The 25,634-nt window shown below is 39.5% G+C and overlaps 3 protein-coding genes across 7 annotated transcripts; 2 read left to right on the top strand and 1 right to left on the bottom strand.

The window, feature by feature from the left end:
* Positions 1-2,864: 2,864 nt before the first annotated feature.
* Positions 2,865-11,327, top strand: LOC103715496 (DNA replication complex GINS protein PSF1). Of its 5 annotated transcripts, none has more exons than XM_026807848.2 (9): positions 2,866-3,161; positions 7,098-7,595; positions 8,203-8,292; positions 9,804-9,871; positions 10,084-10,197; positions 10,340-10,502; positions 10,597-10,743; positions 10,821-10,877; positions 10,989-11,327. In XM_026807848.2, the coding sequence occupies exons 2-8, from the start codon at positions 7,548-7,550 to the stop codon at positions 10,845-10,847; spliced, it is 657 nt and encodes a 218-aa protein (XP_026663649.1). In that variant the 5' UTR covers positions 2,866-3,161; positions 7,098-7,547; the 3' UTR covers positions 10,848-10,877; positions 10,989-11,327. The 5 variants fall into 5 exon arrangements, with proteins under 5 accessions (XP_038988141.1, XP_026663649.1, XP_026663648.1 ...); XM_026807847.2 differs by having other exon boundaries at positions 8,200-8,292; XM_039132213.1 differs by having other exon boundaries at positions 2,865-3,161; positions 8,200-8,292; positions 10,821-11,327.
* An 882-nt stretch (positions 11,328-12,209) lies between these two features.
* On the top strand, positions 12,210-13,357 carry LOC103715495. Its single transcript, XM_008803134.4, has one exon. The coding sequence runs from the start codon at positions 12,582-12,584 to the stop codon at positions 13,146-13,148; it is 567 nt and encodes a 188-aa protein (XP_008801356.1). The 5' UTR covers positions 12,210-12,581; the 3' UTR covers positions 13,149-13,357.
* A 4,161-nt stretch (positions 13,358-17,518) lies between these two features.
* Positions 17,519-23,410, bottom strand: LOC103715493. Its single transcript, XM_008803133.3, has 6 exons — positions 22,799-23,410; positions 22,076-22,172; positions 21,431-21,603; positions 21,205-21,271; positions 21,054-21,104; positions 17,519-17,866 (listed from the first exon to the last, which is right to left on the bottom strand). The coding sequence occupies exons 1-5, from the start codon at positions 22,928-22,930 to the stop codon at positions 21,088-21,090; spliced, it is 486 nt and encodes a 161-aa protein (XP_008801355.2). The 5' UTR covers positions 22,931-23,410; the 3' UTR covers positions 17,519-17,866; positions 21,054-21,087.
* Between the last annotated feature and the right edge of the window lie 2,224 nt (positions 23,411-25,634).

The raw sequence follows: 25,634 nt of genomic DNA, 5'->3' as shown, positions 1-25,634 counted from the left end.
GGAGAGTGAAGGCGGGGCGGTGAAGGAGGTCTGGCGGTTGGAGGACATGTCGCATGGAATCACGGGAAAGAATCTCGAATTAGATTGCCGTGTCCATGACCATGCTGTCCTCTCCCCTCGCGGAGATGGCGGCTATTCATTGTTGCTTTGAGACATTGGCAGTCTTCAGATTTATGCCATCGTCTCTTTTGAGCCAGAATTGTGCAAAATTAAATGCATCTCTACATTTTTTTTTTTTTTTTGAAGCTACATGCATCCGAGCACGAACAAGAGGACCGAGCTTTGTGATCAGAAATTATAACTCCCAACTTATTGCAACGGAAGACCATGTATATTCGATGTGATTATCATCGAAGCAGAACTTTAATCTATATTAGAGAGCATCACCTTTTCGAGACTTGTTCTGGATGCGGACAGGATACCTTGAAAGGGATTCTATTACGGTGATCGAATGAATTCAAGACCAGCACAGTTACGACGACGGGCAACTGCTACTTCGGGATATATACAGATTTTCAAGAGGGTGTGGCTCTTTTTGGGCCATTCATATCTACCAAAAGGCAAATACGTTGTTAAATAGGTCACCTTCTTTGCTGCATGGTACTTGAGAAGATTTTTTTGGAGAAATCATGAGTTTATTCCGTTTTCTCTGCGTCAACTTTTTTTTTTTCCTGACTTTATTAACATAGAGCAAAGCTGCAAAGGTTAATTTCTCACTGCAGTTAGCCCAACAAACTAATGGGCCACTCCTCTGAGGGATCATGTCGAATATAGTGAACAGACTCCCTTACTCGAGCTACAGAAAGCATGGCGAATGTTTAAAACTTTAGCACGACAGAGAAAACAAACAGGCAGATTAATAGGTTTCGGATAATCCAGTAAGAAGATGGCGATCGAACATTCCTAGGCGATGCAAGTTTCAACAATTCCATCCCTGCTGCCACCATAAACATAAAATTATTGTTCTCTCATCATATCTCAATCTGCGGAGGCATAATAATATTCAAGAAAAGTTTGAAAAAAAAAATCCAGAATCAGATTAAATTCCATTTCTTCTATTTGGATTTTGTATACTTTGTTATTCTCATGCAAAATTGTTGTAAATAATTAATCATAAGCTCGAGGGGACCAGCGGGCATCATACCATGACGGACAGGCTGTTTCTAATCCATGACATATGGAGGATGTTGAGGACTGTGGCGCTTTCAGGGCCACACATATTTATCGGAAGGCAAACACAGCCGCTGATTGGGTGGCCTTCTACGCAGCACATCACTTTGGGGACTTTTTCTGGATCAACCAGATGGACGTTTTTCCAGCTTTTTTTTTTTCCTGACTTTGTTGATGGTGCTCATATACGTTTGGTTACCAACTTACCATGTCTCCCATTCAAAATGGCCTGCAACTTAAAGAATACAAGCCGAAGCGTGAATCAACTTGCAGCGCAAAGTCCAAAAAATACATGTTTATCTAATCAGTTAACAATAACGTAGACGATATTAACAAAAAGGGCACTCCTTTTATAGCCGCATGTAACGTCCACGGAGGCAGCCCATCGCAGCCGTCCATTGTGTACACCGTAGGCCGATACTCTCTTGCCATTGGTGATTTGATAGCAGATGGATCAGATTTTTATCACATCCCGATCCAAACTTTTAGTTTTCCCTCAATCACCTGTTGGCATTGTAGACCATCCGCTTCTTAACTCAACATATCAGAAATACAATAAGGATCCTTTAAGGTGCGCAGGCTGCAAGATAGAATGCTGTGCAGCACTCGATGGCAATCTGATAGGCCTGTCACAAACGTCACCGCATCATACACAATGTGTGTTGTTTGATGGGTGTTCATCTTTTGATAGCGAACAGCATTGTGCGGGGCTAGCTGCTTATTTTGTGTTGAAAGGGCTCGACCATTAGATGGCCGAATATCCACAACCCATGCAGACCTGTCTCCGTGTATGTTTCCATTTTTGGGACAATATGATTTTCCAAACAGCGGTACGATCGATCTTACACAAATAAATCTAATCCTTCAAAGTGGTCATCTAATGAGGGCCCACTATTTTGTCACTCAGAATGTGGGACTAGGAGTTTTCTCTTCCATGATATGATAATAGAAATATTAAGAATCAAAGCTAAACCTGCGAATTTTGTCTGCCCATGGAGGTATTCTGGCTTGAGTTGCTTATCTCCATCTGTCCCAACTTGGATGGTTAATTCGACTTCAGAATCTTAGGTATTGTCGAATTGCTTATCTTTTCTATTTCATGCACATTAATTCCTTCCAATTCAACATAATTAAATTGCCATAATCCAAACAAATCCAATTCCCGTTTTTAACAAATTATATCAAATTCAAGATTCGTGCCAAGGTCATACATTGACATTGTAGATATTGCTCCAACTATGGAAACAGACAATTGATTGTTTATATTAGCAATGCTACGACCTGCTATAAAACACACCTCGACACGTCTGTCTCTCATCTCCCAAGTTGCAACGAGAATTCTGTGTGATCTTCGAAGTTCCAACCATCACAGAGCCCTATATTCCTAGGGGATTCCTACGGTGTATTTCCTTCCTCATTTTTTTAAAAACTATGAATAATTGTAGCCGTTGATTAGTTAGTACTGTAGTTGGAAATTTGATATTAATTGTAGTCCACCCACCCCACCCCGCCCCCCCGCTTCCCCGATCGTTCGGCCGCCCCCCTCCCGAATCTTTCGCACTCCTCGCCGGCGTTCGCGGTAGTGCCGTCATCCTCCCCCTCTCTCTCTGCGATTCCTCTCTCCCTCCGATTCCTCTCCTTCCTCCCTCTATCTCCCCCGACTCGTTCGCCCCCCCCCCCAATCCTATCCCCTTCCCTCTCTCTCCGACTCCTCCCCCGGCGACCTCTCTCCCTCTGCTTCCTCCCCCTCCTGCCTCTCTCTCTCTCTCTCTCTCTCTTTCTCATTCAAACATCCGTAATCCTGCATCTCTATCTGTCTCCCCGATTCCGCCTCAAATCTGAGATCCCCTTATCCGCTGACACATATCGACGCAAGTCCTCCCCTCTCACCCGCCGGGAAGCTTGAGCAACTCCCACGACCATTGATCGCTAGGCAAACAGATTCTCCTGCCAAACTCAAACTCGTGCCTACGCGGGACTCCTTCATCTAGGTATGTCTATTCGTGGATATTGCTAATAATCCCGGAGATCGATATGGCTGTGCAAAATGTATTATCATTGAAATCCTATGATGTATGATACTGTGGATATTTTGCTATTCAGAGGTTTTTACTTTACTATAATTCGTGTTCATGATATTTTTTTTTTGCTCTCCCAACATTCTTAAAGTAAATTACATTATTTTTGTTTTGTTTTTCCAAATCCCATGGATATTGTTTTCATTCAGAGTTGGCTCCCAACCAGGAACTGGGTTTTCTTTGTTACCACACCACAAACGATTCAAATCATGTCAGTTAAAAAATTATCTGTTGACATTATACCAGAAAACCAGTCAATAGATATAGTCATCAGATTATACAGTGCAACATAAACTGACTAGTATGATCAGAGCTACATGTTGATCCTTCTTAATTTCAGTTGGTTTGCTATTACTTTGAAAGCCAGATCCAAAATAGCCTTAACTATCCTATAAGGGAAAGATAACCAGAAAGAATAGCTTGCAAACTAGAAAGAATTAGGCTGCGGACTCAGTGAAACATATACCTACTAGTACAAAAGTTGGAATGTGCAAATGTTACATGAAATATGGGAGCTCCACTTTATGCTGAGCCACTCTTTATCTACAATGAGAAGACAGAGTCATGGAAAGGTGATCTGCGACTACTATATGCATACATAGATGCAGGCAGTTACGTAACTATACAAGTAACCTACCTACATATGTACATACACACATGTATTTACGATTTATTAGATGCGCACATATATAAACACTAGAATTTATAAACTAAAAAAAAGAGAGCAAAAGTAAAGAAAATTAAAATCAACCCCATTCTATCAGCTGAACATTTAAGGCAAATGGGAGAGAAGATTTTGTCATTAGAATGATGGATTGTGTGGTAGTTTTTGAAAAATCATTTTCGTCCTTGTTAGAAGTGAAATCCAACTGCATTGTATATCATATATTTGAATTTCAAAATTTAAATACATTATCTGGAATTGTTTGTATTAAGTCTTATAGATGCCTGTACCTCTATTCATGGTATTTTCAAATTATATGTGGAATCTATGGTGTATGTTGTATCGTTCAATATAGGTTCATACATAGTATGTATGAACCTCATGGAAGGGAGTTGTACAAGTAAAGTAAAGGCACCCATTGATGGCGATGACAAAGTAATGCATTTGAAAACCATAGACCTATGATCACTTACATTTGAGGATATAATATTGGTGACATTTTCCTCTAAGAAAGAAGGATATGAATTTTTCAATAAATATGGAACGTATCATGTTTTAGTATCACAAGAGATGTAGTAAAACATGACTCAAAGACCGGTGCAATCATTCACCGACGCTTTGTTTGCTCAAGGGAGGGTTTATGATATGAGAAGCATGTGGGTAGGGTAGATAGGAAAAGAAAAGAACGTGCTCGCAATCAATGTGATTGCCCTGCACATTTTACTACTTATCTTGATCCCAACACAAGCAAATGGTTTGAGTATGACTTTGAAGCAAACCTTAATCATCGGCTAGCTGGACTAGATGAAGTCCCGTTTCTCCAATCACATCACAAGGTGACTTGTTGTCATACTGAAAGACATTGAGGAACTCCCATAATAGTTGGTCAGGAGACATTACATTACAATGGTTTGGGGAAATTGCATGTAAATGGGGAGCAAAAAGCCATTGGCAAGTGACGTTCCTTTGCAAGAGATAGGTTCAAGTGCCAAACACTTCTGCATCGGCCAGTTAGGATGATGGTGGACTAATGGAGAAAAGAACTGACCATTCTCAATTTGGGAAGGTTTCAGTACAGAATTCATTAGATTTTTGGAAGAGTTTCGATATGCCACGTAGCCTCATGGAAAACTAAGTTTCAAAGTGCAAAGATGCTCTCCATGGTACAAGACACGAAGCATTCAAAATCCTTCTCTGTGACACAGGTGAGACCCCATCCCCTTAGAGCCAGGAACAGTGATATTATAGTGAGACCCCTCATCCCCTTAGAAGAGATACATGTATGAGAAAGCTAAATAAATGAAAAAAAAAAGATGATAAAAATGGTGAATCCGCGCCTAAAAGGCCCTGTTTGGGCATAAAAAGCTCATGATATCTGATGTAATACATGACTGTCCAAGAGGACATTTTCAATTAGTCAGAATTCATAAGGCATATCCTATGCATCAAGAGGTATTAACATGCAATATCTTGTCTGAATAGGTAGAGGTAATGACTGCTTTTTAGTAGCACTTGTATGTCATAATTCAGAATACCAATCTATCATGATACTAATTCAAGTTCAGATCAACAATAGAATTCTCAAGATCACCCGATGACCACCAAGATCGCTTGCTCTGAGATGGTCCGGCATGGAAGGACTTGTTGGTGACCAAGCAATGACCGACCGACATCGTCGGAGAAGGTAGCGGCCCTTTTCCGTTCAGTCATTGATAGACGGACCACATCAGGAAAGGAAGAAGAAAGGTTGGCCAACATTGACATCATGGGAGAGTGTGGCTTTTCTCCGATCGGCCAATGGTAGGTGGGGCGAATTAGGGAGGAAGATGAAAAGGTTGAATTAAGTTTTTCAATTTTGACCCTCAAAGTTGAAAAAGTTATGTGAATACTATCCTACCTCACTTATGACCTCGAATGTTGCAAAAATTACATCAATTACCACCCGTATATTTTCCCCAAATTACAGTACTTGCCACTCGTACTTGGTCGTTCCACTGGATACTGGTCACGATCAGAGAAATTTAGACCATTCATTTAACGATGAACAATAAGCGGAAATTAAATAGACATTCTTGGAAAAGTTTTAGAAAGCACCATAGCAGAATCCTTATACCTTATGTTGTTTTATTTGGGTTTAATATAATTCTACATGAGGATTTTGCGAGCTATATGCCAAGATACTATAATTATTCTATTCTAGCACGAGAAGATAAAATGGTGCAACAGAGTTATAATAGCTCTACAAGTTTGTGTCATAAGAAGGGACTTCTTGAAAGGGTTTAGGCTGACCTGATCGTCTTCTAGCATAAGTTCCTAGTTAGTTTCTCATATTCTAAGCCATTTGCCTGGAGACTTCTTTAAGTTTCAATCTAGCTGATGTGGCAGGTAATGTTGGACAATTTTATATCCTAAGTTGAACTTAAGATCTTGACAAATTTTAGATTAAGTTGGAAAGTGAAATGGAGGACCATATATTCAAAATTCCAATTTGCTCTATGGCATCTTGACATGCAAGGCCAGTTCTTAGCCTCTGTAAAGTATGCATCATGCGGGTCCTCTAGCCTTGCATTTGCTACTGGACCCAGAGGCTTAGGGACTCTGACCCCATCTGGAATTGCTTTTGGAGAGTCCAAAAGTCTTTCTGAAACCTAAAAAGTACTTCTGAACGATATATAGTTGCTAGGTAAGAAACTTGAAATAGCTTTCTGGTCCTAAGCACTACTACCAACATCAATCCCAAACAAGGCCCCACTCTTTAATTTGCTATTGTGAGTGATGTTTGGATGATATGCATCTTTTTATTGTTTAGCATGTCTCATACATCTTCCATCTTCTCTTATAAATTACTCAGTATGAACTTGATTTCCGATCTGGAATAATTTGTGATGTTGCATATGCTTAGCTTGTGCGAGGAAGACATTCCAGCACCATCTTTTTGTTTGTTTCTTTTCCTTGAGATAAAATTCCAGGTAGCTAGCAGACTTGATCTTCTTATCTGTTGTCCATATACTTCTGCGATCATGAGATAATAGAGTGGATGTCTAATTCTTTACATGTAAAGTAGCCAAGAGTTCAGGACAGTATCTAAAGAAAAAGAAATTACAGTCTGCAAGTTGCATCATAGGCTTGTCCACTTGGTTAATTAATTAGGAGAAATTCTGATGTTGGTGGGACATGGTTGATAGAGATGACAGACCCAAAATTTGACTTTTCCCATGACAAGGAGGCTTAAAGTTACCAACTTGTAGCAAATGAAGGTATTAAAATCAGTGTGCTGGACAGCCAAGACAGCTTCCCAAACAAGAGATATAGCTTGCTCAAGTTGCTATTTGCTTCTGCATCTCTACTCTGTAGATAAGTTTCGGTGGCTTCTGTCCCCTTACTTGGCGTGGGTGCGGATTTGGTTTGTGATGGGTTGACCTCGACCTGGCATCAACCTGGTCCGATCTCATTCTCGGCTTGGGGTTCATTCTTGGTGTTTTTATGGATTGGTTCGATGTGGCCAATCAACATTTTAACTTGCGGGGAGGGAGGCGGCTCAGTTTATCTCAAACCCTAGTGGTAGTGGGTAGAGCTCCTGAGAATAATTGATCCCCATTCCTTGATCCCGATCCAAAACCAAAGGCGTCTTTCCCATGGCCTTCTCCGATCTCAGTCATCTCTGGCACCGGCAAACAAACAAGGTAATGCTATTCCCTTATCTCATCTCTCGCTCTCCCCTCTCTTTCATTTCTACTATTTTTGAATACCTCATTGCTTCTTCGGGTTTTGGGGTCATCAAGATCACTAGATTATGCTATTAATTCTTGCTTCCTTTTGCCTGTTGTTCTATGGTTATTTATTTATTTATTTTTATTTTTGAAACCTGTCTGTCTTTCTATAATGTCAAAACTAAGACCATATTAGCTAAAGTATGCTAATTTTAGCTGAATGACAAATCCGCCACTGCTTTAATTCAATTTTCTGTAGTTTCTCTGTTTTGACTCTTTTGTGCCTATACTAAGATTCTTCCTGTAGAATTTTCTTATTAGCAAGCTTCCACTGAAATTTTACTGTGCATGAATTTTCTGTTAGTCGTGCATGAATAATTTCTTCCTTGTCAAGGCAATAAGTCAGTCATATGCCATTCTCATATGTTGTTTTGATTTATCTAACTTTTGTTTTCATTAGGTTACATGTCATAGCTTCCATTTGCTGCCTTTGTGATTGTTACAGACTGCCTTTCTGTTATTTAAGCAATTATTTCTATGTGGTTATGTTCCTTGAATTTTCTGTTATGCATTGTAGAAGTGGATTTATCTGATCATGTATGGGAGACGAGCATCCCAGCTACTGAGAGAATTAGCATGCTCTGAAACTGGACAGCTCACAACTTTCAATGTAAGCCATTTCTCTATCCTTTCTGAACCAAAGTAACTTCTACATTATCACTGTTCCATGTTTAATAATTCATCTATTTCTTAAAGATAGATCTTGGAGTTTGAGTTGTTTCTTAGTTTTAGCCTATTGGGCAATGGTAACAGTTTGACAACTTGAGTGTATGACCATTTTTCTCCTAGAGTTCGATTTTTTGGGTGAAATATGCTGTCTATTTTAATCTCCTTTGGGATTGTGAATGCCTTTATTTAATAAGCTGGTGATCATCATCCAAAGGTTTTCAAGCAAACACCAAACACCAAATGTTGGGTTAAATATCTTGTGAATCACACTTTACATTTCTCCTATAGGTGTTTCCTTTGATTTTCATGCTTGAATGTAACCTCCTACATCCACCTTTCACTCTAAGTGCACATGTTTATTGGCATATTAAAGGGAATACGACCTTTTCTTCTTTCTTTTTCATTTTTTATTTCAAACTTTTCTTTCGGTTTGGGAAGGAGGGGTGAAGCTCACATAAACAACTGAAAGGACATGTATCTGCCATTTACACGCAATGTTGGGATATCCTAGTGAAACACTACTATCTCTTGTATAGTGAGCTTAATTTTCATGGGTTTCACTTTCACATCCATATATTACAAGCGCATCTATATCCTGATTGTTTTCTCGGAAGCTATGAGCTGCATCAGCATGAAAAGTATACAGATATGAATATATCAGAGATTTATTTATATGGGTTAACTAACCACTACAAGCCAAACACTTTAGCTATCAGGGAATATGGTCAACAATCTGTATCAGGCCATATGATGGCAGATGGAAACTATGATATTAAAATGCTCTGTGCTCTCTCTCTCTAAAAGAGCTCTTTGCTCACCAAAACCCACTTCAACTCCTCTTTATCTTGTCAACCTTGGTCGTGTATATGCTGATTTGTGCAATATTTTGATAGCCTTTGGTGTCCTCCATGATGCTCTGGCCCACTCTCTTCTTCTACAAAATCCAGTAGCCTCCTAACCCAGATAGTGATTCTCTTGTCATGTTTCAGATGTTGGGTGAGTAGCTACGTAATTAGAGGCATTAACTTTGATAATCTGATGGCTCATCTGCATTGTGTTATTCATACTTTCTTCATTGTTCTTTTTTTTGTGTTTTTCTCTTGCATATATTCCAATTTCAGTATTCCCTGTTTACCATGGCCTGTAAGTAGGAACCCAGAACATGTGTGCCCCCTTTGAGTTTGGGAGGTTGGGTTGTATGCCCTTTGCTGTTGCTCCATTGATTACGAAAGTATAAATCTTTGTTGCCCACGTTTGAGTGAAAAGAAAAAAAATAAAGAGAATCTCAGTATTTGTGATGTTATTGTTTGTTATATTTCCTGGCTTTCTTGCTAGGATAGGATTTGTGGATATTAGGTCTGTCTGTTTGAACATCGAAGAAGCCATCATCATATGCATAAGTTCTTTTCATTTTGTTCAGAAACAACGTGACTTACCTGGTTGTTCTTACAGAGTGATGCATTTGATCAAGTCATTAAAGAATGTAATGAGCACAACCTGCAACTTCAGTCCTTGATCAGGTGACTCCCGCTGCTCTTCCTTTCATGATGTATAATCTCTGTCAAAATAAACCATTTGAGCATGAAAATATATACGTAAGCATGTATATCATGCGCAATTTACATTATAAATATATTCTGTACGTGAATCTTTCAATATTAAATTAATTATTCAATGGCATACAAGTTCTATCAGAGCCTTACTAACTCCATGTTATTCTAACTTAATTCAGGAAAATTGAGGATGAGAACTTGGATATACAAACGACAAGAAATGAGGATCATTTTGGTGCGGTCATACATCATCTTTCCTTAATCCGCAACAAACATTGTCTCATGGCTTACATGTAATGTCTTTTACCTCTTTATTGCTCAGTACTGAAATGTCTTACTGTTTAGTAAATTGAGGCTTTTATGTGAACAAGCTTGTTTTCCCTATAACAAATTGTGTCTTGCTTCCTCCTGAATTGAGATACTCTATCCAAACAGGTATAACCGAGCAGAAACCATTCAGAGCTTGAGATGGAAAGTGGGCCCTGTACTTCCCCAGGAAATTCAGGAAAAACTCAATTATTCAGAAGAAGAGTACTTCAAAAATCATTCTGCAGCAATAGAGTCCTACATGTCAGAGTTGGATCTTGATTTGACTGTGGTATTTGTCTTCAACCAAATTAGATGCCTATGAATTGGTAAATGCTTGAGGTACAATAATTTTTCTCTGCTAAAAAATATTAATACATGTCCAGGATATGGTTCCTCCAAAGGATCCTTACATCCGTGTTAGGGTACTTGATGACATTGGAGAAGTGTGTCTTGGTGATCATTCGATATCTCTCACTAAACACTCATTGCATTTCCTTAGGCGCACCGATGCTGAACCATTTATCTCACAGGTTTGTAATCATCAATTCACCATCAGACCTGGTTATCTATGTTACCATCTAATGCTCATGATTTACATGAATACTAGGGCATTATGGAAGAGTTTCTGGAGTAGTGTTAGTGCCTCGGAGCATAATGGAAAATGGTACCTTCCCTTTATTTGGTGAAATTTTACCTTTAGTTTTATAGTATCATCAAATTACTGAAGTTTAGAAATCGACTTATTGTCTATGGCTGATGTTGCATCATTTTTCAGTTGCCAATATCAAACCTATGTTTCTAACAATTTGTGCGAAAAAATATCGGAGCAGTTGGTGTCGCATCATTGGGTAGCTAAGCCACTTTCTGGTTTCTGGAACTGCCCCATAAATGCTGCATGTATCATGCCAACCCAGGACCTCCTGCTTTTAAACGGCTGGTTCATCTTTGTAATAAAATTAGTATGCATAATTCAGTTCTATATCCATAATGTTGGTTGAGATATGCAAACTATGTTTGCCTGAGAGGCGAAAATGGTGGATGGATTAAGATGGGAATGTTTTTGGGTCGAGCATAAAAATTTTCTCAATCCACAATCTCTACTGTTTTAACTTTACATCAGCAAGTGGATTTCCTGTTCTCCCCTATGAGTATCAAAGCAGGGCAACACCTTTGTCACTGTGATCGGGTTCCTATGCTTACAGCATTAAAGCTGCAAGCATCAGTAAAGGCACTTCCATGTGCTGCACTCTTTGGGTGCTCCAATGAAATTCTCCCAGCTCTGGGTCTGGGGGACCAAAAAGCTGATTTCTATATCAGCGTCGAGCTGAATCGTGCACTTGCTGTTGCTGTGCCCCATCAAACGAATGGTCCTGATGGATGATGGAATGAGCTGATTAACACCCTTCTTGTTCTTCTATTTCACCTATTTTTCTCGAAGTCAGGCTGCTCCAGGTGAATGAAATCATGTGAGACTTGGCCATGCAGAGAAGAAATAGACGGTTATTGCGAGCACGCAATCTTTGTAAGCCGGTTGAGATCTGAGAGATCTCTCTCTGTTCGAGGAAGTGGGAGTACGAGAACCCGAGTTCTCAGAACGACAGGGAGAATCGAGCACTCGTGAACCGGGGTCATCATGTCTTAATCTTTGTTGGGGCATGGGTACTTTGAAGTCTTTACTCCTTACTTTTAGTGTTTTTAAGGGTGATGATAAAGAAACTCTACGTTCAAAAGCAGCCACAAAAAAAAAAAAAGGCAGCCAAAGATGGGAAAAGCCTCATTCATCCAGGCTGGCAAAGAGCTACAGTACCAAAAAGAGTGCTGCTAAAAGGTTGGGGGGGAAGAGCGTTGCTGGTGATGAACAATCTTTTGGTCCTTCAAACTTTGTTCCCACCATTCACCACGGTGGATGGTGTCCACCAAATAATTTGAACAACTTTTTTGGAAGAAAGTGCCGAAACTTATGCAAAAAGTGGAGTGGATTGGCGTGAATATAAATTATGTAAAAACATCTGAAAAATACTAAAATTAATAACTAAAACAACTCTTAATAAGAATTACTAGTAAATTTAGGATGGAGCACAAACAAATCTATATGGAAGAGACAAGTTTCAGATGGTCAATCGGTCATGACTTTGATAAATTCAAATTATTTCACTTGGGACCCTTTCCTGATTGCTTAGTTTAGTCTTGGAACAGTTGGTTCGTCGAGTCAGCTGTCTGCACTGTACTCTTTCTTACAAGCCTGACCACAGCAAACCCCCAGTCTTCAGTCTTGACCCTGAAGACCTGCCGCTTGTCTTCTTCGTTGCCGGAGATCCGCCACCAACCCAAACCCCGTCCTTTACTCTCACCGTCTTGTCGCCGGAATATGGACAACGGAGAAGTACTAGAATACGATAGCCCGCGGCCGCGGAGCACCGGATCCTATGGCGGGACCAGCATCCACATTACGGCGCTGGACGGCATCGTTAACGTCAACTCCCTCTTCACCCTCGCCGTCTTCGTCGGCCTGGCCTGGAATCCCTCCGACCCAACCGACGGCGGCCTGCCCTCCGGAGACTGCGCCGCCGGAAACCGGGCGGAGGAGCGCCTTGTCTTCTTCCACGTCCTCGCCTTCGCCTCCTTCCTCTTCTCCAGCCTCGTCGCCCTCTCCGTCAGGCAGGCCATCCGCTTCGTCCACCCGCCGCCTGTGGGCTCTCGCGCGGCGCGCATCAACCGGGCGGCGCTTCGCGGCGGCATCCTGGCCTCCGCCGTCGGTTCGGTGTTCGGATGCGGATTCCTGATGATGGCCCTCGTCAATGTGGTCGAGATCAAGCTGGGGAGGCTCGGTTGCGGTGGCGCCGCCGCCGTGGGGGCCGTGATCCCGCTCGTCACCCTCATCCCCGCTGCCATGCTTATCTACACCGCCATCGTTTTCTACGCCTTCACTCGCTAATCATCATGATTTCAGTTGCTTCAAACCCACCAACCTTTTCTAGGCGTTAAGGTTTGGGTTCTTTTCTGCTAGTTTCTCTCAAGGTACCATTTTTCTTAGATGTTTTTCCCCCAAAATACTTGATTGGAAAAAAAAATCGAACTTTGTGAACAATCTTTTCTGTTTTCCATATTTATGTTCGCATTTTATAAAGAAATTAGGAACGAGTAGCTCTGTGTGTCATTTTGACGTGGTGATAGGGTTTTGTTCTCTCTCTATTTAGTTACTTAGTGAGTTGTTCATGGCTTGGAGACGTCGAAGTGCCGATGAGGGAATCATGTTTTCACCGGAAAACCTTCAAGGAAGGTTGACTGAAAGGTTGTTTCTGATGGATTCCTACCAAAAAAAAATCCGCCTAAAACCCACATCTTGCTGTTTCCATGGTATGGCATAGCTTATGAAACCATACATTCTGACATTGTTCAAGGTTTCCTCCATGGTACAGAGGAACCTCGGCACTCTGTATTAACAGAAAGAGTCACCAAGGTGGTTGATGAAGTTCGGTTCTTGGGTGACTATGCCCACCGTGTAGGTACAAGGGATCTTGTTGGAGATGTGCTCAAGAGGATATAATGATTCCATGAGGACGAGTTCACATAATTGCTGTTGCTGCCCTGAGCTGAACTGATCCGACGATGGAGTTCTCAGCTCATCTACCATCCGAATCGCAGAGATCGGATAGGTAATGCTCTCCGACCCTGCCTCTAACCTGAAACAGCGGTCAAACACAATTCTCAGGAAACAAAAGCGGTCTGAAAGAAATAAAAACATAGTGCAAGAGAATCAAAAGAGAATTCACCTAAAGAACCTCCGGTAATGCAATATATTGGTGAGGGCTGAAATCTGTAATCGAATAGCTTAGAGCTCTATACATTAGTTCATAAGGCAACAAATCACATATCTTGCCTATAAATCTCTTTTGTATTCTTTGGTAGCGAGATTTGTTCGGGTACCACATTTATTTAGAAAATAGTTAACGGAACGGACAAGTTGTTGCCAGTTGTGAAGAGAATTTGAGATGCAAGAAATTTTTCATATGCCCTTTGGGTAGGCCTCGTGGCAAATTTTGACTGATCAGTTTGCATCTAGGTAGCGAGCTTTTATTGGTCTTTCACCTTATCGGCCTAGGTCGGTTACAAGATGTATCAGATATGGATGAAGATATCTGCAAACCAGATGCAGCAAGGGGTGAGGAGTTCAGAAGGAAGGTTAGGGTGCCCCACAATGCAACTCTTGTAATAAGAGTGGCTGGGAGGTTGGTGAAGGATGAAGGACATCCATTGATGTTAGAAGCACTGAAACTGGGAGCTTCAAGAGAGAGATTATGTCCTAGGTACTGGAGATGGAGCATGGGGTAATAGGTGCACGGATCTTGGGCCAAGTTGACTTGCTCTAGGTTCTTTGGAGCAGAAACAATTGGTTACGTTTCCAACTCACTTGACGTTCTCATAAATCCGGGGCTGGACCGCACATTTCTTGAAGCTATGCTTTCTAGTGTTTCTGTCGCCAGGTATCGGTTGCATATTTTTGCCAACAGTTGATTCTCTCGAGAAGTTCTTGTATAGGATTTTGGGAGATGGAAAAGGAGTGCTCACCAAGAAAGCTGAGGTTAGGAGAAAGAAAGGCAATGAGGGTAATCAAGCAACAAAGATCGCAGCAGCTTAAAAGAGGCTCTTTCCGTGCATCTCTAAAGAAGCTGAAAGATAGTATGGAAAAAATATTGGTCATTCTTATCTCGGATTATTCTGACCTCAGCCTTCACCGAGGTAAATAACTTTGTGACCTCGATATTGGCCGTCAACCCAGCCTGCAAGTAATGTCAAAGGTTATTGAATGTGCTGCAATTATATTCTTGGCAACGACCCAGCTTGGCCATAAATATACAATCAATGTAATTAACATCATGGATATATTGCGAGTTGTGCCTTCCATCAAATAAGATGATGGGCACTAACCCTATCCTATATATAGGAGTGATATGGTGAACCCTCGGGCGAGCATTCTCAAGCTCCATCTTACTCTCGAGCACTCTCCTACTCTCGTTCTCTCTTTTTTTTTTTTCCACTGTTGTTCCAGATCTCCACCGATATCAGATAGCCCCCGCTGGAGTAGACTTATTTGCAGGTCGTGCTCCCCTTCTAGATTCGCGGTACAAAATACTCAGCATTCTCTTAGCCGACCTATCTTTCACCTCGATTCTAGTTGACCTCAGGGTGCCTTGCGTGGAGACCGACCTGAACTCAGATTCTAGCAACAATAGATATAGCAATGATCATTGCAAATATCCCCTTCCATGGGACTGATGTAGGTGATAATGCTCCATCCATTTGGATGAGTTTTAGTTCAACAACAGCAAAATTTTAGCTGATGTAGTGCTCCCTCCAGAAAGATCGTTTGGGCTTTGCAGTCATCTGATGCCTCAGATAATGTCTTCCAGGAGCTAATCTAGTTAAATACATACCCAACATCGATCGATCATATTCTGTGCATTAATTGAAGAGTAACAGATGGAAGTTACAATAAAGTACCTGCGCATTCTTGGATTGTTTGTGGCTGCAAGTATCACTGGGCTAGAGAGCGTCGATGGAGCCGCCGGGGAATGCGGAAAGGTTCCCGTGGTTGGAATGGCCTTTCGGATGGCTCCATTGCATCAGCATCACAAGATGCCCATGCCCCCAGGTTTCAAGTGCTAGGTGCTGTGCAGAGTTGCAGAAGCTATCGGATCTCGGATACAAATGTGGTGGGTTCAGTACTACAATGTTTTGTTCTCTCTGATCTGCTTTCCAGATTAATTTGTTCTCGTCAAAACAATCTGTACCATGTTCTCCTGTTCTTCGATGAGCGAAGGGTCGAAGGAAACTGATGACTACGGTTGGCAGCCGCTGGTATCAAATTGTCATAATGTTGTAGCTCCTGTTGGCTTATTATCTATGATGTCGAAAATGCCATATGATGTCAAAAGCGGTGTATGAACATGGAAAATAAATGAGTGCTTGCTGTGTTGAGACCTGAGAGTAGTTTTGGCTCCCGCTCTGCTCATAAAGTTCCTCAAGTAAACCGTCATGGTACGTAAATGCATCTAATTTCTATTTCAGCTAATGAGCTTCGATGATCGCCAACCTGATACTTTATCATCGATGCATGCAAGTATTTATGCAATCAATCCAAGATATACACTCACCTGCTTTCTTCAGTTCAATTCCCTGGTGATTTCTGTTTTAAAACAACTAAATCTGAAAGAGTTCTAAACTCCATAATGAGGAATGATAAAGCTGCGCAACATCCTGTCACTATGATACTCGTGCTGCTAGCTAACTATCATGTTAGGCGATCACCTTACGCTATATTTGTTAGATTGTCTGCAGGAGATTATCCTAATCAATCCTGCTCATAAACTTAATGTTTCAAATATTAATTATGTTTGCGGTGTCCTGGGATATATGGAAATTTCATAGTATTCTCAATTTTCTCGTACTGATGGTGTCTTTTGCTTTACAAATCGATTTTACATCTTAAACCTTGTATCGACTCAAGGAAAACTTCAGCCGGGAGAAATTCCAAATTAGTTTAGAAGTTGGAAATATCGTTTTTTTCAGCTAAGGATATACTCTTTTTTCTGACACTCTACATCAGATTCTATTGATGGGGAAACATAACGGCCCATCACATTAAGCATGCCGAGACCAAACTTCCCCAATCTTCTTTGATATTGTTGGCAAGATGGTCCCAAGGTTTTAATAAATACATTCTTAATTCTGCTAAGACTTGGTCGCCAATAAAATGATACCGAGATAGGTCCTCTTCACAACTCCTTGGTGCTATTTCATAGGGGGTAATCGAAGGTCCGCCCCATGGACTGATTGCCATTTTATCTGCCCCATGGATTGATTGCCATTTTATGTTTAATTCTTGACTGAAAATTTGTGGTCCCTTTCACTCGCATGGCCATTTTGTGTCTCATCATCCCTTGGCGGTAAGTAGACAAAACAAGCCTTCATACAAAAATAAGCATACCATGTGGTAGAAACTTGCCTATGTACAGGATCAAATAAAAAATGTGTTCTAAAGGAGTAAAAGTAAGATGACAGACCATCTATCCACAAGAAGCAAGCACCTGCTATATCCCTAGATAGTGCTGAAAGGCTTAAAACATAGATACATGAACAATGAGGGCTTGCTGTCATCTGATGATCTGGAATGTGGAGGGTGCAGGAGGCACACATATTTCCTCTTTTCAATTAAATCGATGAAAACCTGGTATGGTTATAAGCCACTGCTTCATAGATACATCAATTTAGACTAATTTTCTTAGAATAGGCCACACAGCAAAATCAACTTATAAACACATACCTAGTATTATATGTTCATATATTAAAAACATACATAATTAAGTGTCCTTTCATCCTCACTACAATTCAAGCTGGAGGTGAAGGCCTAGTATAGTTAACTGGAGAACATACTGAAGTCCAAAACAAGAAAACCTATCCGAAGACAGGGTCTGCTATTTCACCAAGTATGAACAGCCCCTACTACCCTGAACTATAAACAGAAAAAGAAAAAGAAAAACAACTGGTTGCTCGGTTCGTCTAAACTCTCGCCTCCACTAATGAACCAAATGCAACTTTCACCACTAGCTGGAGTACTATATAGCAGCTATCTTCAGCAGCTCCCTGAAGTACCTGTTAGCAACGCATTATGATCACTGAAAATTAGAAAGCTGAAGAAAACAAAGCATTTAGAAAAACAAAGCGTACAGGAAATTCGGTTGTCTATTAAAAAGAAAAAAAAGAAAAGAAAGTTATGGGCATTCCAGAATTTGATTATAGAATAAAATACATGCAACTTGCAGACACTACTTAGTCAGACACCAGATACTACTGTCGAGTTTATGGAGTAATATGATGGCAGAAAGATGCGTTCGCTATATTTTCTAAAGGCGGTGTTCTGCATATGAATTGTATGCCTAGATTGTGGCTAATTGTATGCAACTTATAAGGATACAACATCATGGGAAATTTCATCCCCACAAATTTTCAACATACACCCGCTCTCAATTTTTATGCTCAAATATCCATGTGTCTCATGTTTGACTTTAACTATTATGGCATCCCCTCACTTAGCTTTTAACCTCAAAATATGTTCACATTAGGCTGTTTGATAAATAGAGGTGTGCTGCTGAACCTCATTTCACAGAACCATCTTTTATCGCCTGCACCATGTCGAACATGACAAGATACTGAACTAAAAATGAGTGCTACTCACGGGAGACCTCTTCCATAAAAGAAAAAGGCAATTCTAGAAGACCTCTACTACAAGAACGTCTGGAATACTGTGTGTTCAATAGAAATAAAAAGTGCTCCATATCTTTTCCTTGAAAATAAGAATACACCTTATTATTGGATTTTACACACCATTTTCGGGGAAATGGTCATCCAGCAATTACACTTAATAGTAACTATTTTCTTACTGAAGTTCAAGAGGTATAAAATGATAATCAACTTCCAAGTACCAACCTACAGAAAATAATCTGGAGGAAGCCGAGAGCCAACCTGCTTATAGTAGTTAAAGCTTTGGCATTGCAAACTCAAGTATGGAGGAGTAAATCTATAATGTGCTTGGCATCAGATAGATTCTGGTGGAGTTACAGATGTATTATCTCTCAAGCGTATAAACAATCACTTGCATGGATCACAGATAGAGAGCGAGAGCGAGCAAGAGAGAGAGAGAGAGAGAGAGAGAGAGAGAGAGAGAGAGGTTGTAGATAATGGCTGTGGTGTGTTAGTTATGGCAATGGAAAAAAGAAAAGGCCGTCCTGCTCCAACAATATTGTCCGAAACAATCAAAGTTGTATAGCAATAAGTACATCAAAAGGAAATCGAACTAAAATGAACCTGTGAAGTAGTGAGATATCTGCAATTGAAGTAGACAGGTCTACAGTGATTATTCTTATTCTATATCTGCAAAATCTGCTCATATTTTTTTTGAATGTGCAGCTACATAAATTTTTTAGAATATTATCATATAAAACACTTGCAAACCACACAATACCAACTAATTTATTATTGATTGATACTTGAGGGACACAGGAATCAAGGGATATGTGCGAAAAAAAAATAGAAAGTATAGGTTAGAGTTGATTATTCTAGAAAATCTTAATAAAGCATTAACAAAGAATATATGAAGGTCAATGTTATATGTGAATGCAATGTCATTCATAATCACCCCCCTTTACATTAAAATATTCCTGTTTATGTCAAGGTTTGCAAATTGAAGAAGTAACCAAAAGAATTTTGGTGGAGAGAAGAGACAAGAATACCAAGTATCGAGTAGTTTAACATGGACAGGAACAAGTGGCAATGCAGGTTTCTGTATAGAGGGAGGAGGCTTGTTGATGCCTTGACACTAATCTTTATGGGCCAAGAGGAGATTGTAACCGTTAAGATGTGGATCCAAGAATTAGGGTGAGATAAAAGAGAAAGTATAGCAAACCCAATGAAACTTCTGATTACTGAAATGAAGACTCATGAAAGGAGGCCCTAAACCACCAGAAAGCAATGCCGTATCTATACCCGAAGCAGAGAGCAAATGTATGATTAAGTGTATTAAGAAAAACATAAAAAGAAGCAATTTAGAAGCTACTAAATGCTATGAAATCCTTGGTTGCTCAGTGAGAAACCATATGAAGCTGCAAATTTATAGAAAATTACGAGTATAAAGTTTGGCAGATGTAATATAATGAAATTGACAAGCCAAGGAAACTGTCATGGCATGACTATGTAGGGAATATAAAGAGACCAGAAATCACTTTCAATTTGTTGAAGAGGGAGATGAAGCTAATAAACTCCAAAATTTGGTGAATTTTTCAAAAACCAAGCTGTCATGATTTCCTGTTAAATAATATGATTTCAGCTGAAACAGAATCAAAACAAAAGTCAAATTTACTCATCAACTTTTGATCAGCACTTCAATCATTTTTCACAGTGTGTCTATATAGACTGATATGGCCGAAATCAAGCACCAATGATCAGTCATAAAGAACACCATTGTAAGACAATTCAAACCCAATTTGTATTCTTTAAAGTTTAAACTATGATACTTTGGAACAATTGTGCTAAAGCTCGTCAATTGAAGTAGTTAGAAATTAGAAAGAATTGGAATTCTACCATACCAATGCCTATAGTACAAGGAAAAAATCAGAATATCTTCATACAAGCAAAAATGCATGGCAAATTAGGAAATGTTTCATGTGAATAAACATTAGCAACACATGGACAACAAGGAACCTTAGGAGACCAAATTTAACCAAGGTAATGAGGCAGAAATCATGCCATTTCCATTTTTTATGAACATGCAATATCACAGACCAAAAAAGAACTATAACAGTCCTGCAATTGAAAAACTTAAATAAATTTCCTTGTCAATAAAGCCTATAGTTCTATTGATCTAAATGACATTAATAATGATAAAAACCCTGTGAGCAGAGTGAAAAACAAAGATATATTAAATGATAATTTTGCAAAACTTATCGATGGTGAGGTTGCGCCGATAAACAAAGTACAGAATGCATCTAAAGCAGTTAAAATCTGTTGACAAGGCTTTAACGAACATATAAGCAAGCAGTTCTATGTTTGCAATAAAACAATAATATAATTAATATCATATCAAAACCCTTCGCCCAAAAGATTATTCAAGCAGGCATAACATGCACACGGTTACATTTATATAATAAATTGAGAAGAAAACAAAGAATACAGGATTTTAAGATTTTTGGAATAGATCGAGTTAATTGGAACTAGAAAAATAATCAAAAGTGATAATATGCATGAAAGTAATACGGAATTCAGCCTCAAAGTCCCTTCTTCCTACCTAAATGGAGAGCATGCTGGTCTAGACGGTATCCTCAATAGTACAGTGAACCTGGAAAAGTCAAAAGAAAAAAGAAAAAAAGATAAAGTAAGTGAACTATTTGTCTCCCCAGCACATGCTATTTACATCAACTTTCGAGCTGATATTGTACCTTGCCACCAATCACCTCTAGTGGCAACATCTGAATCACCCAAATTATCCTCATCCTTGGCTTTAAACTGCAACAGTTTGGAGCATGAAGAAAAGCAAAATGACGCACGTTATATAATTAAATTTCATCTTCTTGAGATAGAAAAAGAAAAGTTGAATTAAATTACATAAGCATAAACACTTTTTATCATATCATGTAATTTTCATGTATTTTAGTTTTTACTTACACTACTAGGAGCTCCAGAGCTTCGCACGGACGGAGCGCTGCTATAAAATTCTCTTCCACCATAATGCACAGAGGAGCCAAAATAGGGTGACTCTATTGATTCAGTGGGATAAGCTGACTTTCCATCCTTGTTGCTTGTATGCCCTTTGATTGGGCTGCCTTGATATTTGTCACCTGAAAATATAAGTTTTTTATAACTGAGATTGTCACTTATTATAGTCTTGAAATAATATTTTGTGTTGGATCTAATAAATTTATAGTTGCAATCAGATGCATAACAAACAAACCCAACATGTGTAGGGTAATTATAAATAGATTTGCAGGTGCTTTATTACTTAGTCCAACATTATATCATTTTACGTTGTTCTACCACTTATCCCAACATCAAGCTTCAAGACTATGTAGAAATGCCAAAAATAAAAAAAAAAAAGGATGTGCTATGCTCTGATGAAAAGAGGAATTTGAATAGTGAAAGGAACGTTGCATGGGGGGGAAAACTCAAAAATTGTTTATGAAAAACTACTTGTGATGATCAAAGGCTCCATGAGTAACAAGCATATAAGTCAAGCAAATTGAAGTGACACAACCCGCAAGAAACAAATGTTCGACTTGAAACAGTTACATCAAGAAGAGAATGTCCAAGAACCTGCTCTGGAGCTCTGAGCACTCCCAATGTGACCCTCAGTTGTCTGCTTGTCCAATGTCCGGTACAAGTCCGAACGTGCTGAATCCTTTGCCATAACCTAACATCATAACAAAGAAAACGATATCTCTGATTCTCCGAAGTTAGAAGCTACCTTTACAAACCCGAAAATACAGACAGAAACCAATCATACGCTATCACTTGAGATAAAATACGAGCAAAATCAACACGCAAAACTTAGAAAGGGTCGGTGCTAATTCAATCCTAACTACAAAATAGATAGCCATATCATTCCCGTGAAGAATCACAAAACCAATCAAGCAGATCACAACCTTCAAATAACAACTCACAAAATCTCCAAATCACGAAATCCATTTAAGTACAAACAAAGAATATAAATTTATGACCCCAAAATTTCCAGCCCACATCAGCAGCAACCCCAACAACAGAAAAAAGAAACAAATAAAAAAGAGAAACCGCAAGCCCGTAACCACAAAATGCATAACCATGTCATGCAGGCGACATAAAAGAGAGAACCAACAAAACCTCACAAACCTAAAAACTACAATCTGACACTAATAACACGGAAGTCATGAAATAAGAACACGAACCCATAGCCCAAAACGTCGAGACCAATCACGATGAACTTGTTTCGATTAAAAGAAAGAAATCACGATCAGCAGCAAGAACATGACCCAGAAACAAAGAAATGAAACGAGGATATACCGATGAAGCAGGAGGGAAGACACTGCTGAAGTAGCCAGAGGATGAGGAGGAGGAGGACTTGGGAGAGGAAGCCGCCTCCTTCTGGCCGAAAAGATTATCGGCAGTCGAAGCGGTGGTTTTCTTGCCCTCCATCCTACGCTTTCCCTGGGAGAGTATCCCAACAAACAAAACTACCTCAACCGCAGGATCTCTCTCACCAAACCCAAAACCCAACACCAGCTGCGACGCCGCGAGCACCCGAAACCCGAGAAAGGAGACGGTAAGAAGGAAACAAAAGGGTCGGCCCGGAGGATACACGTGAAGGCCGAGGCGATGACAGGCGGCGACGACGCTCCCCCTTTATTCTTTGTCGGCGTCTCCGAGCCCATGTGCCGGCATTTAAAGACGAAGAGTGGGGGAAAAACAAAAAAAAAAAAAAAACCTTGCCTTTCAACAAAAATTTCTTTAAAAAATTCCTTCTTTCTCTATTTTTTTATTTTTTTTCTAGTTATATGTTTCCTTCCTTCCTTCTTGGTACGTACCGCCTTTCTACCTTTATCATTCGTTTCCATGATTTGATTCGATTCTCCTATTCCTCCAAGAACTCCATATCCCACTGGAATTATATCTTTCTGTTTTCTTTCATCCTTATTAATTTTTTGTTTATTTTTATCGAAACGGATAAGCAACAACATGTATGGGCCCATCCATGCGTCCGTTTGCAAGGGCCGAGGCCAGTGGGTCGATGACACGTCGGGAAGTGGATAATAAACGGCCATCTCAATCTCTGTGGGCGATGCCGCTGCTGGGTGCCTCCACCGCCCACCCATCCTGACGTTTCTCGTTGGAATATACGCGCGATGGTTGAGGCTCAATTGCGGATTAGATTAGATTAGATTTGATTTGATTTGGTGCTGTGCGGCGGCCGCCAGTCAAACTGTAGAAAGGGATTTGGAAGTGAGAGCTTTCTCAGATTGCTTGATTGGAAGGAAATTACGAGTTATTCAACTATAATTTGTTTCAATCTGGTAAATAAGTAAATAAGTTTATTCATAAAAATCGAAATCATATGACTTCCATGAAAGATCCAAAAGAGACCTGTTGAGGATTAAAAGCAGCAAGTGATAATGACCTAAGTGACCTCGATCACTTGTCGCAGACTAGTTATGGTGCAATCCATGGCACTAAAGTCACGAGCGATGTTAATCTCTCTCTCTCCCTCTCTCCCTCCCTCCCCCAGTGCAGACTGGATTTTGTGTATGTCGTTTAGGCGCAGATTGCGGGGCCCTGTTGTCAAGGCAAGAGGATACGTGGCATATTGATTCTGATCTACCATCAGAATTGTGTGGTTACGTGGTGTCTATAATTTTGTGCCCTGAGGACAAAGCGAAATTCGTTTCTTGCATTCCTCCTACCCCCAACTGGGCTTGGAATACCAATTCCTTACCACTAATTCATGGTCCCTGAAGTTGGTAGGTTTCTTAATATAGTGTTGATAGTAAAACATGTGCATCAATTAGGGTTCATTTGATAGGGTATACCAGGTTAGAAGTAATGCAACAATTCCTAAAAATTATTTATATAAAAATTGTTCGTGGAAAAAAAAATATATTTTATTATATTTAGTTGGTTGAAAAAATTACTCTAAAAAATGGCACCGAACAAAAAATTAGTATATTTGGTAGGAGGTAATCTTATATATGCATATTGTCAAATTTCTAACAATATCTTTATTTAAATAATTTAGAAAATATTTTTTTCAATTTATTGGCTATTTATGATCCATTTGCACGAAGGATATCAATTTGAGATGTTTGGATGCAAAAATATTTACATGAGTTAGTAAATATTTGTTATTTAATAATAATATATTCAAAAATAAATTTTTTGTTATAAATAAATTTTAGTAAATTTTGGTATATATATATATATGAATTATTAATTATTAATAATAAATATATCAATGTATTCAATAAATATGGTATTAACATAATATAAGTAAGAGTATTTCCATCAAATAATGGCAATTTTAGATTATTTTTACTCGGTAATCCAATGTGAAAAAAGAAATATTATCTTGCTGGTACATTCTGATTTGACTTCCACTCATCTTGTTGGTGCATTCTTATTTGACTTCTCTAGCGTAGATATTTGACTTCTCCAGAGCAGAGGCAGCTCTCCCTGTCCAACCTCTATTTATTTGGAATAATTGTCATATGGTTCATATTGAAGTCAAATATTCTTTTTATTTGGGATAATTGTCATATGGTTCATATTGGATAATTGTCCTATGGTTCATATTCAAGTCAAATATGCTTTTTATTTTGGTTCATATTGAAGTAAAATATGCTTTTTATTTTGGATGGTTGTCATATGGTTCATATTAAAGTCAAATATGCTTCTTCCACTTGAACTAAAATGACTCTTCCAGCTTTTCCAAAAATGACAAAATTTAAAATAATTAAAGCTACGAGCTAATGTTGTCCAGCAATTTGCCTGAAGAATGCGCTGTGCTCCAAGATGCCATCATCGATATCGCATACCATCATATGGCTTAAAGTCTCCGAAAGCCCTAACTGAATCAATGATGCTCCGGTGTCGGATTATCTGATTCGAAGCTTCAAGAGTACCAAATATCCTAGCCGACCACATCGCATTGGATTCGAGGCTACAGCTTCTGATACGCTATACCGACCCTTCCTTGCATACCAATTTGTGATGGAGGCTTCTGCAGGTCACTTTAGTCCTGGACTCCACGTAAGCATGTTTCCTTTATGATGGATATCATCCTTATCCCGTTTCTAGATTTTACTTGCCGCCTAAAGGTGCATTATCCGTTCAGGACCACGCGGAATCA

Source organism: Phoenix dactylifera, chromosome 12 (genome assembly GCF_009389715.1).
Source record: "Phoenix dactylifera cultivar Barhee BC4 chromosome 12, palm_55x_up_171113_PBpolish2nd_filt_p, whole genome shotgun sequence".
Taxonomy (NCBI): Eukaryota; Viridiplantae; Streptophyta; class Magnoliopsida; order Arecales; family Arecaceae; genus Phoenix; species Phoenix dactylifera.
This window is presented reverse-complemented; position numbering and strand designations above follow the sequence as displayed.